Source organism: Gymnoscopelus braueri, assembly GCF_963280865.1.
Source record: "Gymnoscopelus braueri genome assembly, chromosome: 21".
Classification (NCBI taxonomy): Eukaryota; Metazoa; Chordata; class Actinopteri; order Myctophiformes; family Myctophidae; genus Gymnoscopelus; species Gymnoscopelus braueri.
The window spans coordinates 10659364-10672187 of NC_137623.1; the positions used below are offsets into that span (position 1 = coordinate 10659364).

At 40.5% G+C, this 12824-nt stretch overlaps 1 protein-coding gene across 1 annotated transcript; it reads right to left on the bottom strand.

The window, feature by feature from the left end:
• Nucleotides 1-4808: 4808 nt before the first annotated feature.
• On the bottom strand, nucleotides 4809-10318 carry LOC308076869 (uromodulin-like; the record flags this gene model as incomplete). The annotated part of the gene is made up of 8 exons (XM_080417390.1): nucleotides 4809-4828; nucleotides 4944-4974; nucleotides 5074-5233; nucleotides 5572-5814; nucleotides 6295-6437; nucleotides 6646-6810; nucleotides 7204-7320; nucleotides 10310-10318. The coding sequence occupies 8 exons, from the start codon at nucleotides 10316-10318 to the stop codon at nucleotides 4809-4811; spliced, it is 888 nt and encodes a 295-aa protein (XP_080273516.1).
• Nucleotides 10319-12824: the final 2506 nt, after the last annotated feature.

A 12824-nucleotide genomic window follows, 5' to 3' on the forward strand; every position in this document is an offset into this window, starting at 1 on the left:
TCCGTCACTCATCTCGGATTTCCGCCGTGGGCACCCTGACAAGCCTGGTGGATCGCCTGGAGGCGTTCTTTGAGGGGGGGGCACTGTCACAGTCCCTGCCAGTGTCCTGTGTGTGTGTGTCTATGTGATTGTCTGTCTGTCTATGTTTGGGCATGTGTGGGCGTAGGCTTGGTTCCTGGCTTCCCAGATTGACGCACCTGGCTCTGGTCTTCTCATCTCACTCACCTGCCTGCCTTCTGCTCATCAACCTCCACTCTATAAAAGCCCTGGTCTTCTGTCGACGCGCTGCCAGATCGTTTCACAGTCTCCGTGCGGTAACGCTTCTAGCCAGTTACTCCTAGTATACAATTTAGAGTGCTTTCTAGCTTTATTGAGTTAGTGTTTTTGCTCCCTGTGTTTTTGCTTTTTGACTCACTCCTGTTTTCCTCTCCTTCAGTTGCCTGCCTGCTTGCCTGCCTACCTGCCCACCTGTTTGCCTACACCTCAGCCTGCCTACCACCTTCTCTCCAGACGACAACACCTACCCCCCCCCCCCCGTTCCTCCTTTGTTGAATAAAAACCCTTGGACTTTCATTAAGTGTCGTGTCTGCATTTGGGTCTGCCAGTTTTGCAAATCGTGACACGGCCGAAGTTCTAGTATATGTAATTCATCCATTGCGCAGGGAATAAACAACCGATTACAATGATTTCACATTCTCTATAATTAGTAACATGTTGGTGATACATGTTGGTGATCAAATATGGCAAATGCCAGATTCCTAGCTGACAGTGAAATGCAAATGATCCCATTAACTTGAACAATTACAGTCTCCAGGTGGTCTGGAGGTGTGAAGAGCTCTGTGGCTGGGGGAGAAAGGGTGAGAGCGGTCAAATTAGCTAATTTCATATTTAGAAAACGTTTCAGATGAAAGAAAAGACAGAGATGATTTGAATCGAATATTTAGGAAAAGTCATGGAAGGGGAACCTTCTGAGAGCTTCATGAGAAAAGATAATCCACTTCAAAATCTCAAAATCGGTCAGATGGACTGCTTAGACACCCATGTGTTAAGTAATCACAGAGTCTTTAATGGCCCTATTATGAGAGCAGTGGGAGGAGATAATGAACAATCCAAATCTTGGTTTAATTCTTAATTTATTGACTATTAAAACACATTGACAATGAATGTGTTTCAGACACAGGCTGTGCTGGAATGGAGAATGTCCTTTACAAACGTTCTTTACCAGAATAATCTCCCTGTAATGCAATTCAAATACTGTATTCAAACAAAACCTGGTGTCTGTGAACATGTGAAGTGGTGATAAACAGTCCAATAACAGGAAGAGATAAGGTAGTTCTGACTGAAAACTCTCACACAGCAAAATCCTGTGTTAATGTAACTCCTTGTAATGATGTACAGTATGAATCATTTCTCATGAACATGTTATAGTTAAACTAATACTGCAGATGTTGTTGTGTCTACTGGCTGTGGTATCCATGACGTGACATTGCATTGTGGCTCTAGAACAATGTAGTGGATAGTTGATGTACTTCTATCTTCATAACCACTAGTAGAGACGCTCATTTGTGTTATGTTTTTATTGTTGTTTTTTAAACATGAATACACCATCAATTAATTGACAAATTAAATATAATCTCTCTCTCTCTCTCTCTCTCTCTCTCTCTCTCTCTCTCTCTCTCTCTCTCTCTCTCTCTCTCTCTCTCTCTCTCTCTCTCTCTCTCTCTCTCTCTCTCTCTCTCTCTCTCTCTCTCGCTTTCTCTCTCTTGCTCTCTTGCTCTTGCTCTCTCTCTGTATGTATGTATGTATGTGCATGAGCGTGTGCGTGCATGTGTGGCTAAAAGGATAAAAGGTTCTGTGTGTTTGTCACTATCTTGGCCTCTTCCCCTGCCCTGTGTGTCCTTCCCTGTCCACTTTTGCCCCCATAGACCATATTCACACGGCGGCCATATTGGAATTTAACATTGAAAGTGCCGCCACCCGGGGTGGCTACTTTCATTGACTTCATAGAAACATGGCCGCCGTTTGAATATGGTCTATGAGACTCCTCTGCGCCCAGTGTGTTCTTGCCCTGGTTTTGCTCGACCCCTCCCCTCTCTGCCCCTCCCCTCTCTGCGTGGCCTTGATTGAGAGACTGGTTCCACCTAGCTGGGCACCCAGCTGTGTGTGTCTGAGTTAATGAGACAGCCAGAGTATTTAAAGTGTGCTCAGTCATGTTGATGTTGGATTATTATTAGAGTATTTCTGAGCTTGGCATTAGTCCTTTGAGGTGTAACTTAGTTTTTCTTCAGTAAAGAGTTTTCAGTTTTACAACTTATTTTTTCTTCTTCTGTGTTTTGGGTCCTATCTTTCATCCCTGAGTGTGATAGTGTCATGCCTGAAAGTAACCACTGAGTGCCGCTATACAACCAATTATACCTCACAAATGCAAGAGGCAAACAAACTACAGTAACAGCAAAGTTATGTACGATGTATGTACAATGTAAGATTGTACATACATTTATAATGATTCAAAGTTATGTACAAAGATTGTACATACATTTATAATGATTCAAAGTTATGTACAAAAGAGAGTACAGACATTTATAATGGATCAAATATGTACACAAGAGTGTTTATTATGTGGACACAGTGATAATGGATCAAAGTTTGCAATGCTCAGCATTGTGCAGCAGACAGAGTTAAATGTAGAACAGGTGTCTTTCACTGATACAAAGTATTTTAAAGTATAAAAACACTATAATATACTGTATTTCACAACTGTCTGTAGTGTTAATATACAGTAAAATCATGTTGTCTAATGTATCTAAATGTTAACCACAGTACATAAAGCTATATTTTGGGGGAAACTGAAAAGCCAGTAAGCTGATGTTCAACCTGATACAGGACATGAGCTGTCTGTCTGTCTGTCTGTCTGTCTGTCTGTCTGTCTGTCTGTCTGTCTGTCTGTCCAGCAGCGTAAGTTAGAGAAGTAAGTTAAGAACATATTTCCTTAATTTCGTAATGATTTTTGTATTAATTAATGAAGCAATATTACACCAGAGGGTGTGCATTACCTTGATTATTGACACGACAGTGATGAGGTCAGGAAGGAGGCAGAGTCTTGTTGAATAATGATGTGGAACTAGAGTGTGTCTGTTGTTGTGTTGTTGTTGTTGTTGTTGTTGTTGTTGTTGTTGTTGTTGTTGTTGTTGTTGTTGTTGATGATGAAGGTTGCTAGTTGTGACATGGTGGGTGGAAACACTTCTGTCTATGTAGGCCTATTCCTCATGGCCTTTTTATTTATTTATTTTTATTTCTGTCATTTCGGTGGGCTCTATTTTTCTTTCTCTCATGGGCTTTATACAAATAGGTTATTGAGTATTCTTAATGCTTTTAACGTGGTATATCATGATCACACAAATGAACGTTTTTTTGATTTGGTGGATTTTAAAACGGCACAAATAATTTACAAAGCAAGACATAATCTGCTTCCTGGCAACATACAAAATGTGAGATGTAAAATAGAGTGTAGCCCCACGCATGCACACACATACATGCGTTTTGAGCTTGTAGATCTTCTACTTTTGCTGCTTGAATTTGAATCCTGAACAGGAACAGTTTCGGACATATGAGGTTTCCACCCGACAGAGACGATTATGTAAAATATGTCCAAATCAAATCAAACTTGGTAGGTTAGTATTGGTGTAACAACCCAATACAAAGGCAGCTATGCTAGAGGTATGGATGGGCTTTACCAGAACATTGAAATAATTAATTCACCTTGTTTTTTGCATTTGTTTATGAGCTTAAAGTATGATTTTGAGACAGTTTTGCCACACAATGAGTGAATGAGAGTAAGTAATCGTTACTATCTGCACCTCTGTTGTTGGCTCTGAACAAAAGACAGGAGCAACAACAACAAAAACAACACAACTTAGCATCAAAGCAAGCTGGCAATAATAATAATCTAAGCAAAGACTAAGCAAAGACTAAGCAAATAAAAGATTATGTCACCCTTGGTCCACAGACACCTGTGCAAGAATTCACTCTGAAAAACTCCTAAACCAACGAGACCAGAAGGATTGTGATATTTCATTGGTTGATCAAGATAAAGGTGAGTGGTCTTTGATTGGATAATGTTAAATAATTTGTGGTATTGTACTGTATATTATGGCCCAATCATTGGATGTTCATCCTACTGAGAAGGATATATTATGTTTAATAATTGTGTGTATTGTGAATAATCTACTGTTGTGTACACAGGGAGGATTCATGTACTGTATAGTTGATGTTTGAATAGAAGTGCTTGTCAGTATCACCTTGTTTTTTCATTATTGAGTTAAATTAGTTATGACACACATTAAATGTGTGTCATAACTAATTTCCGTGTTTTTCATATCCTTCTTGACATCACATTTTTATGTCAAGAAGAATATGAAAAACCTTCAATGATCAGTGTGTTTTCTTACATTTTTAAAGCACTTTTATAAGCATTGAGGCTATATTCTATTTTTGTATGAATATACTTCATCATTGATCATTTACATATTTCTATATTTACTATAACTATATAATGATTTATTTGGGACTTGAACCTTGAAGAAGCAGACACAGATTTGCCATTTAATGCTCAAATCATCATTTATTTGTTACCATATTATTGATTACAGTATTTTTTATTTTTTCAGAAGAGAGAAATATAAAAATGGTTAATGATTAGTTAGATTAGATTAATCATATCATAGCATATTTATGAAACCTACGCACCAAATAAAAATCATATGATTAGAAAATGTAATATATTGGAGTCAGTTAACGATGTCCGCTGTTCACTCCACTAGCTTGTCCCCTGAAGATCCAAAGCAAAGAGAAAAACACAAAAAACTAATGTAATCCACTTTAACATTATTGAGATGTCAGCACTAAAAAATACAGTCTTTCTTATTGTTGTTCTTGATACTCACAGGTGATTGGTCCAATGGTGATGGGTTTGAACTGTGAATGGTGAAGGAATAGCAGTAAGCACACAGTTTGCTACTGACTTAACTGTCTGGTGTGAAACAGCAGAGTGTGGAAAGAAAGTGTGAAACTTACAGGAGAACATGAGGAGGCTCTCTGGTCACACAGGTGGAGGCTGCAGTGAAGGTAGATATCTCTGCAGTTTCCATGGAACAGGAAGAGCAGGGCAGAGAAACGAGCCTGGAGGGAAGAGCCGCTCTCATCCACTTTCACCTGACGACGGTTGATAGAACACCTGGAGAAAAGAAGGGTCACGTTGTAGGCTCATCCGTCAGTCTTTTCTTTTTAGTCAAATGATTTTAAATTCATACTAAGACACTAAACTTATAATAAACAGTTTTCACATTATAAATGCTACGCTATTGTGACATGTTGTGCTACATGCGACATCACTGTTGCATCCAACATTCTTCTCTTTTCATAAGGATTTTACATTCATACAAAGACTCTGGACTAAGACTTCACATTATAGTTGATATCACAACCCCATACCCCACTCCCACCCAACGCTCTCTTTCATTGTTTGTTTATTGTGACACAAGCCATCTGCTGAGGCTGAAGAATGAAACATACTTGTTTTGAATGAGGAAGTGTCGCATGAGGTCATCAGGGCTGGAGGAGTGAGTGGTGCAGCAGTCGTCCAGAACGACCGCAAACCTTGGATCTGTTTCCCCTACAGATACTCCTACATGCAGGGCAGAGCCCACTGGCAGGGTGACTGGGCCTGCTGGGTAAGGCTCTGTGTAGTTGGAGTTTTGGAACAAGGACATGGAGGTGTTGGTTGGTGAACCCACACCTGACGTGCCACCTTTAAGCCTGTCAAGGAAACATATCATTTAAAGGATCAAACGGTATCAGATGGGTTTGGTTTGGCCGAGTGGCTGGCTGTCACTATAGCAGAACATTTTTTAAGTGCAAACTTAAGAACTGTCTTGGAAAAAAATACATATTAATGGCCAACATTAACTAAGTATAAAATGTGGCATACAAATACTGTAGTTTCTCTAGCCTGGATCAAAATATGACAGCAGGGAAACAAGTTGAAGCCTGAAATGTAATATACTAGTCTCTTCTTGTATGGCAGCAACTAGAGGCCATTATAACAATGGCAGATGAATTAATAAAGAACCATTCAAAACACACTTAAATCTGTAACCTTTTTTCATTTGTCTGTCTTTTCACAGTTCTGTACCAAGGCTGTTTGGTGCAATGCAGTTCACATTTATTGTACCACAATACATTGTATATTCACTGTGTTTTCACTATCATTTGCAATTTTGAAAATAGGTTACTCACTGAAGGTTTGGTCTGATGGCCACATCTAGGCTGGTCTCTGTGTCCAGAGGATAGACACAGGAGAAGGGAAAACTCACAGGAAGTGAGTTATTTGCAGGATAGACAAATACACTGTTGGAGTAGATGGCATGGGTGTTGTTGGTCTGAAAGACAGAGGTTAACTGAATGGTCAGTCCAGTGAATCATCTAGCCAGCTTGAAAAATAATAATATATATATATATATATATATATATATATATATATATATATATACACACACATACACAGCCACAGCACAAAAGAAAAACAAACTTTACTGCTGATAAAGACAATCCTATAAAAAAGCAACAAGTTATCAGACAAATCCTCACCGTCAATATGTTCCCACAGGTGTCAGCCTGACGTTCCACTTGGTACCACACTGTTCCATCACGCTCTGTGAAAGATGAGCACCGCGGGTCGGCCAGGTGACCAGAGGATCCATTCAGACCAGAGGATTGCAGAGCAGTCAGCAGCAGACCAATCTGGATTTTCCACTTTTCAGAATATGCAACACAAGAAGCTGAACTCAAGATGGAAAAGGCTGCTATGGAAGCAGATATGCACCAGCAAAAGGCTGCTATGGAAGCAGATATGCACCAGCAAAAGGCTGCTATGGAAGCAGAATTACAAAAAGAAAAGGCTGCTATGGAAGCAAAATTACAATTTGCAACAGCTAAACTCGAAGCTGAAATGGGAGTGCTCTCTTTCGAGCGTGAAGCAGACGCAGCTGTTGCAGAGGCAATAGTTTTGGAGATGGACGAAGTCTTCCATGACCCTGGTGGTCATGGTGTTAGACGCTATCTCAGAAGAGGATAAAATGGAGCGGACAAGTGAGTTTGTAAAATCTCAACAAAAATTAAGCTCATCCGGTAATCAGCCATCCGCACAGGCGAATTCTCCACCGCAAGACCGTGTCGACGCCGATACTCCGACACAGCCAAGCACAACTGTCGTTTCTCCACCGACACAGCAAGGCCCAGCAAGAGATAGCGCACCACAACACGCTAAATCCGGCAGCAAACAAGTGTTAGTCGAACACCGAATCAAAGATACAAGCACACCACGGCCTGTTAAAATGGAATACAAGTCCCCTAAAAGAGAGCATGATTATAAGGGACATTCATTTGATTTTTTTGATTGAAATTTTTATTAGGCAAAAGAATGTAAAACAACACAGTTACATTTATAATGCTTTTGTCTAAAAGGTCCGGCCAAAAAAGTCCTTGCGGACTTGTTTCCGTTGGGGTCCTTGAGTTAATTTCATAGACATATATAGTAGCAACCAAACAGTTCAAAAATCAACATGAAAATACAGATAATACAGAAAAAGTACCACTATGTACAAAAAAAGCATTTAAAAATATATGTACAAAAAGAAAGGGGGGGGGGAAGCATGGAAAAATAAAAAATTATATACAAAAAAAGCATGAGGAAATACAAAATATGTACAAAAAGAGGAGGGGGGGGGGTCGTCTGTCTACAGGGAAACTGGTACTAGCTCCTCTTTCGGCCTCCAGAAAGATGGGTTTTTAGGGCTGTTTTGAATGAGCCCAGCGAACTGCATTTTTTGAGGGATGGGGTTAGACTATTCCATTCCTTGGTGGCTGTGCTATAGAAGGAGAATTTGCCCATGTTTGTTTTATGGGTGGGTGGTACCAGATTGTTGTTTACGCTCCCTCTAGTTTCGTGGCTGTGGGTGTCACTAACTTTTTCGAGGTATTTATACAGATATGCGGGTATAGGGGGCATATCGGGCAAATCTGCATTTACAATTTTGAAGACCAGACCCATTTTTAGTTGTTTAACCCTGTCTTCCACCCTGAGCCAGCCTAGGCTGGCAAAGTGAATGGGAGAGAGGTGGGTCATGGGCCCCAGTCCGAGAAGTAGTCGGATCAGTTTGTTTTGGGAGGTTTGAAGCTTAGTCTGCAGTGACACTGAGGTGTTGGAGTACCAAGAGGAGCTAGCATAGTCAAAAAGGGGCTGAATCAGGGCCCCTGAGAGGGTCCTGAGGGCCTGAGGGTTGACAAAAGAGGAAACTCTGCCCATAAATCTGGTTCTCTGGTTTACTCCTTTGACCACCTTTGTTGCCATGCTTTCACCTGACAGGTATTTGTCCAGAATACATCCCAAATAGGTAATCTCTTCTTTGCTAGTGATGATTGTGTCATCGACTTTGACCTTGAAGTCATTTACCTTCATTTTACTGAGGGAATGTTTGGTCCCAAATAGGATGGATTCAGTTTTCCCAAGGTGTAGAGACAGTTTGTTATCGGTAAGCCAGGTACGGATTTTTGAGAGTTCAGAGCTGAGAGCTTCCTCAAGCAGGGATTACTCTAAGTTGAACACTTCCGCCCTACCGTACACCCCCCAAGGTACACCAAAAGCTAATGCCAAGGCACCCACCACTGAACCACTGGCAAACTTCCTGGCTCGGTGAGACTTGGTGAGCTCAAGCTTATATCAGTTCGATGACAGGCCCGAAAACTACCGTGCTTGGCACTCATCCTACACCAACGCTATCAGAGGGTTAGGCCTCACAGCAACAGAGGAATTGGATTTAATGACAAGGTGGCTTGGTAAGGAATCCAGCGAACATGTCAAACGAATGCGCTCCGTGCATGTAAACAACCCAGCAGCAGCTCTTCAGAAGGCATGGGAAAGACTCCGTGAATGTTATGCAGCTCCCGAAATATTGGAGAACTCTCTTTTCAAGCGCCTGGATAACTTCCCACGAGTGACGGCGAAAGACCACAAAAAGCTACAAGACCTAGGAGATCTGCTCATGGAGCTCCAGGGTGCAAATGAGGACGGATAACTCAGGGGGCTGTCATATTTGGACACTCCACGGGGCATAAACCCCATTGTCGAGAAGCTACCTTACGGGCTCCAAGAAAAATGGATGTCTACCGGCTCCAAATGGAAGGAGGAAAACGGCGGCTGTTACCCTCCATTTCAGTATTTTGCCGGGTTTGTCTGTTACGAAGCACGAAAGCGTAACGACCCAAGCTTTTTTCTTTCCAGCAGTGACACTGCACCTGCAAAAACAGACAGACCTAACTTTAAAAGTCAAGGCTCCAGCTATCCAATCACGGTTCACCAGACCGATGTCTCCACAGCAGAAACTGATGCAAACAACCTTGTGAAAAGCGACAATGATCCACGTATAACATGCCCAATCCACGACCTTCCACATCCACTGAGGAAGTGCAGGACATTCAGAGATAAAACACTCTCGGACAGGAAGGCCTTTCTCATGGAAAAAGGAATATGTTTCAAATGTGTGTCCTCGGCCTCTCATCTAGCAAAGGACTGCAAAAATGCAGTAAAGTGTGAGGAATGTGACAGCGGCTTTCACATAACAGCCATGCATCCCGGGCCAGTGCTTCATGCACGTTAACGAGAAAACCTGTCATGGCGGGGAGTCGCATGACAGTCTATTCAGGTTCAGCAAGAAGCCTGTAGTCTCACGCCCTCAAGGAGACTTCACAGACAAGGATGTCTACACCAAAAAAGTGGAGGCAAATTCAGGAAAGATTACGCAATGTGGAAATGAAGACTATGGACCGAGGTTGTGCAAAGACTTTTTGTAGACTAGTCATAGTTCTGCTTCTACCTACAGAGGACTCATATTCCGAACCCGCAGTGTAAAAAATAAGATGGTGACCTCATAAAGGTCAAGCGGGGAGTGTCTTGTCTTATAATGTGATTTTTATTGTTTGCCGTTATGTTGCTTAGAATGGCTTTATTTTGAAAGACAACAGTACCCTTATATTGAAAGGCCCTCTTGACAAGAAGAGGCCACTGTGACTTTAGGTCCTCTTGATGAGAAGAGGTCTGTTAGTTAAGGCAGGTGTGTGAGTTTAGCTAATTGCACTGGATACAGAACAGCTGTGTGAGCCAGCAAACAGCATTTTTATGTCAGTAGCAGCAGAGAGTGCATGCTCTCCATTGCTGTGTCCAATTCGGATGTTTTTCATCTTACCTTCAACATACCTTCCCCATGAGGCAATGCTGTAAGTTAGAGTTCATGTGGAAGCTATAATTTCATGTTGTTGTGGTAATTTCATGTATGCTTAACTAAGACAATAAGTTAATGTTAAAAATGGCAGTTAATGGTTATTTTGTATTAAAAAATGATTGTATTTACAAGCCACTGTAAATAGAACAGGACAACATCTCATGATACATTGTATGTTACTTTTGTTTCCAGTTTTTACTCCATGACCTGTAATGATGAGGAATCTTCAGTAAAAAGAACAAGTCCAACGTCACAATTCTGTCATTATTGTTATGGGAAGTGGAGTTTAGCTCGCTGTTGAGCTGAAGTTCAGCATACACTTTGGCAGGAACAGCACAGTTGCTTTGTAAATTATTTGTGCAGTTTTAAAATCCACCAAATCGAAAAGAAAAATAGAGCTCACCGAAAAGAAAGAAATAGAAATAAATAAAAAGGCTGTGAGGAAAAGGCCTACATAGACAGAAGTGTTTCCACCGAGCCAATCATATGAATTAATAGTCACCATGTCACAACTAGCAATCTTCAACAACAACAACAACAACAACAACAACAACAACAACAACAACAACCACAACAACAACACAACAGACACACTATAGATCCACATCATTCTTCAACAAGGCTCTGCCTCCTTTTTGATTGATTGAATACTTTATTTAGAAAAGACATGGTAACAGTACATGGAAGTACAATTCACAATACAAGGTCCTCTAAACTAGATCGCTCATAAAAGCACAATGGCTTATTTCCTCATCACTGTTGTGTCAATACTCAAGGTAATGCACACCCTCTGATGTAATATTGCTTCATTAATTCATTAAAATTCATTAAGAAATGAAGGAAATATGTTCTTAACTTACTTCTCTAACTTATGCTGGACAGATGGACAGAATTATGGACGGACGACAGACAGCTCATGTCCTGTATCAGGTTGAACATCAGCTTCTACTGGCTTATCAGTTTTCCCCTAAAATATATCTTTATGTGCTGTGGTTAACATTTAGATACATTAGACAACATGATTTTACTGTATATTAACACTACAGACAGTTGTGAAATAAAGTATATTATAGTGTTTTTATACTTTAAAATACTTTGTATCAGTGAAAGACACATGTTCAAATCAATGTGTGTAACTATAATGCCCATTTGAACCTATTTGTATAGTTTTGTTTTATTTTGTTAGCCTACATTTAACACTGTCTGCTGCACATAGCCTAATGCTGAGCATTGCAAACTTTGATCCATTATCACTGTGTCCACTGTCCATTATAAACACTCTTATGCCTGGTGGAGATAATAATTTTAATCTGGTATGGTTTAAATCAGTGGTTCGCAACCTGTTGGTCGGGAAAGATTCTGGGGGGTCCCCAGATGACAGTAAAGTGACAATTTAAGGACTTTTAAGACCTTTTTAATACCTAAAAAAAAAAACATTACTGCATCAATAGTAATCAACAAACTATTCTATAAAAGCTGGTTAAACATTGGCCAAATTGTCAAATAATATAAGAAAGAGATAAAGATTGTGAACAAATATCTTGTAGATCTGCTACTTTTCACAATTTTTATCTGTGGAACAGAGTTAAAGAAAATGTAATGCCTCAACTCTTACGTTCCAAGTGCTTATCAGGGTGGGGGGTCCCCAGTTCAAATATGATTATTTTGGGGGGTCGTGGCCTGAAAAGGTTGAGAACCACTGGTTTAAATCATCTGCATTTGTTTTGTAACTTGATCTGGCAAATATCTTGTAGTAGTTTTATTGTGTTATGCATCACAGTGTTATATTGCCCATTAGCAAGCAAGCAGGCTAACCCACCAATCTAGAGCCCAAGTAGCTGAGCTGCATCACAGCCAAATATAACTAGTAGTCATTTATGATTATGAAACAACAATTTGATTCCCATCTTCCTTTTTCATGCTGATTATCAATAACAATTAGGCCTCATTAGTTAAATGTTTCTACAGTTACAACAAAAGTGACACTTTTGCATGTCTGCATGTAGGATTATCCTTTGTCTCTGTCAAGACTTGTTTCAAAACAATCCACCACTGTCATGATATGAGCATTTAACTTTCTGTCACTAAACTCAGAGCAGCCATGAATTTTATTATGTGTTCGAGTTGGGAAGCGCTTGTTGTAAATCTTAGCGTCCTGTGTACAGGTCAGGTAACACCCGTTTCTAAATTGCACATAATGCAGGAGGAATGGGCTGCCTGTTAGTGGAGAATGTTGCAGAGTTTGCTTGAGGCTATGGGGTGAGGGTCAGCTGTTGTCATATTATGAAAACAATATGAAAGTTCTGGCAGAAAAAGTGTAATATTTGCAACTTTTGCAACTCCACGAGATCGGGTGAGAACCTACAAAGTGCTATAAATTAGAATCAAAATGCAATGAGTGTTCTAAGGGTTGGCTGCTGGCTCGCTGGACCAACCGGAGGGATAGCACACCCCCTGGCATAATGACCCGATTTCTGGCACCGCCTGCGT